At 37.4% G+C, this 6000-nt stretch overlaps 1 protein-coding gene across 3 annotated transcripts in view; it reads left to right on the forward strand.

The window, feature by feature from the left end:
* LOC106549553 (uncharacterized) overlaps window positions 1-1151 on the forward strand; it is a 69758-nt gene extending 68607 nt beyond the window's left edge. For all 3 annotated transcript variants that reach the window (XM_087716406.1, XM_087716414.1, XM_087716420.1), the window contains 2 exons: window positions 66-177; window positions 481-1151. In XM_087716406.1, the coding sequence (XP_087572532.1) occupies window positions 66-177; window positions 481-658 (290 nt within the window). In that variant the 3' untranslated portion in view covers window positions 659-1151. The remainder of the gene's footprint in view (window positions 1-65; window positions 178-480) is intronic.
* The last annotated feature ends 4849 nt before the right edge of the window (window positions 1152-6000 follow it).

Below are 6000 nucleotides of genomic sequence, written 5' to 3' on the forward strand. Positions count from 1 at the left end.
CACAACACTGAATGTGAAGACTAAGTGAAAAGTACAATATTTCCTTTTTACCTTTCATTTTCTAGCACTAAACTGCAAACCATACAAGAATCAAACTCTAATCCGTGAAAATGACTGTGTATCTCCTGAAACTGTTGAATTGACTTACTGTGAAGGAATGTGTCCAAGCTCTTCAGTGTAAGTAACAAGGAGGCCTATCCTACTCTTACCTATTCATTCCTCTACTGGATAGTGTAATATCCATAAAATATCAGTTTCATGGAGACAAGAGCCCCTTTCAATTTACCAGTTGATTATGTTGAATTGTTTTGATGATTGGGTGGCCATGTGCATTTTTAATCATTCTGACCAACTATTTGTTGGAGTTTTTAAACTCTACAGTAACCCCCAAGACTGATTTGAGATGGATAATGTAAAAATGCATGTAATAAATTATATTTTACCAAAACATATCTAACTTCTTTTTCTCCACCTGGACAGATATTCCCAAAACAAAAAGGCATTTCAGTATAATTGCAATTGCTGCCAAGAGTTCAAGAGCCATAAAAAAGAAGTAACCTTGACATGTCTGAATGGCACAACCGTCGTTTATGACTATTTATATGTGGATGAGTGTAAGTGCAAAACTGGATGCAACTTCGAAGTCCCAAGCAGCTAAAAGAAGGAGAAAAAATATTATTTTTCTTAGTCCAAGATAAATCCAACAATCACTCATCAGAAATCAGTCATCATTCAGTGCTACTTTGGATCTCTGCTTGTGTCCTTGAACCCAATATTTTTTTGTTGGCCAGTTGCTTAATCAAATTAATGTCCTTTTTCATGTAAAAAAATTTGCATTCATTCTGGCAAACTCTTTTCAAAATAAGAGCATTCTCATTGGAAAGTTATTCTCTTTGGAAAATCTTCCAAGTATTCCTAACATAATGATAGAAATGTATAACATTATAATGTAGAAAATTAAATTCTTATATGTCCATGCTTATCTTGCTTTTCTGATTTTTTTTTCTGGGAGGAGGGCAGGGGTTACAAGTCTTTAAACAACATAACACAATCTGCAGGCATAAATATCTGTATAGCACTAATGCACATACTAAACTTGCTTTCCCATTTAATTCTGCTTTTTTGAGATTAATAAACAATACTTAAACAAGTTCAGCTGGTATAACTGTTGTTTTCATTCATCCAACTACTGACATCCATTAAAGTCAAACTATCACATTATGATAATTTACTGTTTAATTATGAAAAAAAGAGTAGGACAGCCCTTTGCAACTAGTAACCTTTAGAAGGAATTACATAATTTATTTAATTTATTTATTTTATTATTTATAATTTATATAATTATGAACAATAACTTGCAAAATAAAAACATAGTACAAACAATCCAATGTAACATGAACAGAGTAATAGTCATATAAAATGTAAAAATTAAGATTTAAAAAAGTGACAAAGAAAAAAATTAAATATAATACAATCAGATAAATAGGAATACAATCACATAAAAATGCAATAATATCAAAGAGTAAAGAAAGATTTCTTAATGTCATCATGATAAAATAGGGAAATGTTATGCCTTTGTATGAAAATCACTGCAAATAGAAATGGTGGGTGATGGTAGTGTTTTAGGTTCATTCTCATGACAAACACAGTCAAAGGGGGTCATATAGTACCATACAATATTTGTAGCTCGGGACTATGGGGTCTTTGGTGTTCTCTGAGCTATGGAAAACCAAGGACAGCACGTTAGACATAAATACCACTCAACAGTGCTTTACAGCATTCTCTGAGTGGTTTACAAATGTCAGCACGTTGCCCCCAACAATCTGTGTCCTCATTTTACCAACCTCAGAAGAATGGAAGGACGAGTCAACCTTGAGCCCACCAGGATCTAACTACTGGCACTGGGCAGGGTTAGCCTGCCATACTGCATTTTAACCACTGTACCACAGCACAGGGAAAACTAGTATCGCCAAGAATGAGGCACTAAACTGAAACAAAGAAAGAAGATTAAATACTTTGCAGATACAGGTAGTCCTTGGCTTATGACCACAGTTCAACCCAAAATTTAGGTTACTAAGTGAGACATTTGTTAAGTGAGTTTTTCCTCATATTACGACCTTGCTTGCCACAGTTGTTAAGTAAATCATTGCAATTGTTAAGTTAGTAACACAGTTGTTAAGTGAATCTGGCTTCCCCATTGGCTTTGCTTGTCAAAAGGGGAATCGCATGACCCCAGGATACTGCAACTGTAATAAATATGAGTCAGTTGCTATGCGTCTGAATTTTGATCACATGACCATGGGGAGGAGGCAATGATCGTAAGGCTGAAAAAAGGTCATAAGTCATTTTTTCAGTGCCATTGTACCTTTGAACAGTAACTAAATTAACTGTTGTAAGTTGAGGATTACCTCTATAAACGTTTTCCAGGTTGCGACTACCACTGAAGGATGGCTATAGCATCCAAATTCAACTACTGTGTAGTGTCAAAGATTATTTGATGGATTTCAGCTTTATTTCTCTTTAAATCTAGGGGTAGCAGAGAGTAGATAGAAAGCAATAGCAAAATCACCAGTGATGGGTTCCTACCAGTTCAGCTGCTTTGGCCAAACTGGTAGTGGTTTGGCGGCCTGGGTCACTGGAACCGGAGCAAACCAGGCCTGCCATGCCCCCAAATCAGTTCCTTGCTTGGCGCCATTGGCGACACCATCTTGTTTTTCAGTTCTGTGCAGGCGCAGAACAATTTTAATTGCACAGTGCATGCATGCACGAAAAGCATGCATACTATCAAACTAGCATTAGTGCCGGCCGGAACCCACTCCTGAATAGCACTTAAGACTTATATACTGCTCGCTTCCTGGGAGGAGCCTACTGGTGGGGGCAGCAAAAAATCAGCTGCCTCCGAATTCCTGGCTACGTACCTGTTTAGAGGATCTTCCATCTGACGTCTTATCAGGTTTTCTTATCCTTCAGGCAAGAAGGAAAGAATAAACTGTTTTGCTGGCAAATGCTCTTCGATTTTTGCAGCTTTTGTGCTTGCAGGAAAGGGGGGCTAGCCCAAGGCAGAACGGCTGTCCGTGCTGGGAACTTCAAACTGCCTTGTGCAGGACAAAGTAGGTCTCTCCCACTCTGCTCTAAGCTTTGTTTGATTTATCCTTATCACAAGATGGATCCGTTTACTGTGGACAATAATTGCTTATCAACATTTTAGCTTCTTTTCTTTTTCTCCTCCGAAAAATTATTTACTCAGAGGCTTCTAAAATGGCGCCGAGCAGGCTGGCCTCTCCGGTAATAACGAACACTTTTTGCTAACTCTCACAAAAAATTCAAAACAAAAGAGATTGCTTATCATTTGTTTTGGTTTCACAATAGAAGAATTTTACTCCTTCATTAACCTTGCTTATTTGGAAGTTAAATGGTGATGAATCTGCTGAATGGTCTTGTTACAATGTTTACTCACTGAAAGTTTTGCCAAGCCTTAAACTTCAAAATAAAAGCCTCTTTACTTAAAGCTGCAAATTTAGGCAATAGAGTTTTATTAACTGCAGGCAGATAAATTTTGAAATGGCCTCAAAACCAAATATTAACTTGAAGTCGTCACCCTCTACTTCCAGGGGCACATCCTCAGTGCCTGGCACAAAGCTGCAGCCTCCGCTTCCTACACCCCCTGCTGGGGATGTGTTAACGAAAGAATTTTTCCTGAGTAATCTAAGCGAGGCTCTCAATGCACAGACAATTAAAATGGAAGATAAGTTTAGAGATAATAGAGAGGTGGTAAAGCAGGAGAGAAAAGAGGAAATGAAAGAAATGAAAGAAGAAATTAAAAGTGAAATAAATGGACTTAAACAGGAGCTGTATGAGAAATTTGATGCTAAGATTGATAAAATTAGAGACGACATGCTGAGTCTTGTAACTGTATTAACAGAACATATTTCTGGAGTGGAAGATACTCTAGAGGTTCTTAATGATGCCAATGCTAACTTGACATTGAAAACAGAGGTGGTGGAACAAAAAGTGGAAAATGCTGAAAAAGAAATTATTATGATACAGTACCGACAAATGGAGTTCGCATTAAGAGTAAGGGGGCTGCGTGAGGAGAAACAGGAGAACCTGAAACAGATCCTATCGGAAGCTTTTGACCGCCTGATGGGAAGACCAGGGACCAATCAAGACTGGCGAATTGACAAAGCTTACCGCGTTAACTCCTGGCTGGCAAAGCAGAAGCAGCTTCCTCGAGACATCGTTATATATTTTACTACAAGAGAGTTTAGAAATATGGTACTGCAAGCATCTTATAATACTAAGCTTCAAATTGGCGGTCAAGACCTGGCTGTTTTGAAAGAGATACCACCTCAAATGTTAAGAGCCAGGAGAGACTATGCTTTTTTGGTCGAAGAACTCAGAAATCGTCAGATACAGTATAGATGGGATGCACCATTTGGCATCATATTTACATTTGATAAGCAAAGATACCGCCTCAACTCTGTATGGAAAGCCCGAGATTTTTATTATAATATATTGAAGGCCGGACACCCTGCACCATCTGGACCTAGAGAAAGACCACAAGAAGGACAGGATAGACAGCAAACTACACAACCACCAGACAATATGGAGCATCTCTCTTCTCTAGAAGTGCAAGGTGCTATGGAACCAAGACCTAGCCGCATGACTACTAGACGTATGGAGAAACAAGCTAAAAAGCAACAGCATCAACAATCATCGGCCATCGATCAAGGATCTACAACAACAAATCTGGAAGCAATGGGAGGAGCTAGACCTAAGGTTAAACAGGCCGTGCAGGAAGCTCTAAAAATGCTTCAACCAACCAAAGATGACAACTAAGATTTTAACATGGAATGTCAACGGACTGAACTCTCCACAGAAGAGGAAGAAAATATTTCATTATCTCAAACAGTTTAAGAACGATGTAATTTGTTTGCAAGAAACTCATATCAAATCAACTGATCAAAAATATTTGATCAACCCAAAACTTGGTCAACATTTTGTAGCTTCTGCTATGGAAAAGAAGAATGGTATAGTTGTATACTTAAGAAAAGACATGAAAGCTGAATTAATAGAAGCAGATCCCTTCGGAAGATATATTGCTTTAGACTTAATCTTAGAAGGGAAAAAGACATTACTTTTGGGAATTTATGCTCCCAATCAACAGCAAGATAGATTCTATAGAAATCTTCATGCTAAATTAGTACAATGGGACTATAGTTCCTGTATACTATTGGGTGACTGGAATGGAGTGATAGACACTAAGAAAGATAAGAAGATTTCCCGCCTAAATACCAAGATGCGAGCAAAGTTACCCAAATCTTTCTTTGACATTATGGATGATTTTGAATTGAGAGATATTTGGCGAGAAAGAAATGCAGAGGAATGTGACTTCACTTTCTTCTCGGACAGGCATCAATCCCTCTCAAGGATTGATTTTATTCTAACCACTAATGATTTGCTTTCTAGGGTCAAGAAAACAAAGATTGCAGCTAGGATCCTTTCGGACCATAACCCAGTTTGGATGGAGTTGGGAAGGGTAGTGCAGGCAAGAAGGTCTTGGAGATTGAATGAAAACTTATTTAGATATGAAAAGTATATTAATGATTGTAAAAAATTACTATCTGAATATTTTGTTTTGAATATGAATAAGGGTACATCTATGGAATTTGTATGGGATGCAAGCAAAGCGTATATCAGAGGAGTTTTGATGAATATAAATAAAACACATAGAAATAAGCAAGGGTTAAAACGAACAGAACTGGAAGAGGAAATTAAGAGAAAAGAGCTGGAGTTAACAATGAACCCAGACGATACAAAGGTTAAGGAAGCTATTAACATATTAAAATCTCAATTTGACATGTTGATCTCTGACCAGGTGGCTACTAATCTATTATATGCAAAACACAATACTTTTTGTAATGCAAACAAACCTGGCAGATGGTTAGCTTATCAGATTAGGAAAAAAAGGAAAACTCGAAATATATCTAAACTGATTTA

Source organism: Thamnophis sirtalis, unplaced genomic scaffold (genome assembly GCF_051295495.1).
Source record: "Thamnophis sirtalis isolate CommonGarterSnake01/CBP01778 unplaced genomic scaffold, rThaSir2_p1.2 scaffold_1, whole genome shotgun sequence".
Lineage (NCBI taxonomy): Eukaryota > Metazoa > Chordata > Lepidosauria > Squamata > Natricidae > Thamnophis > Thamnophis sirtalis.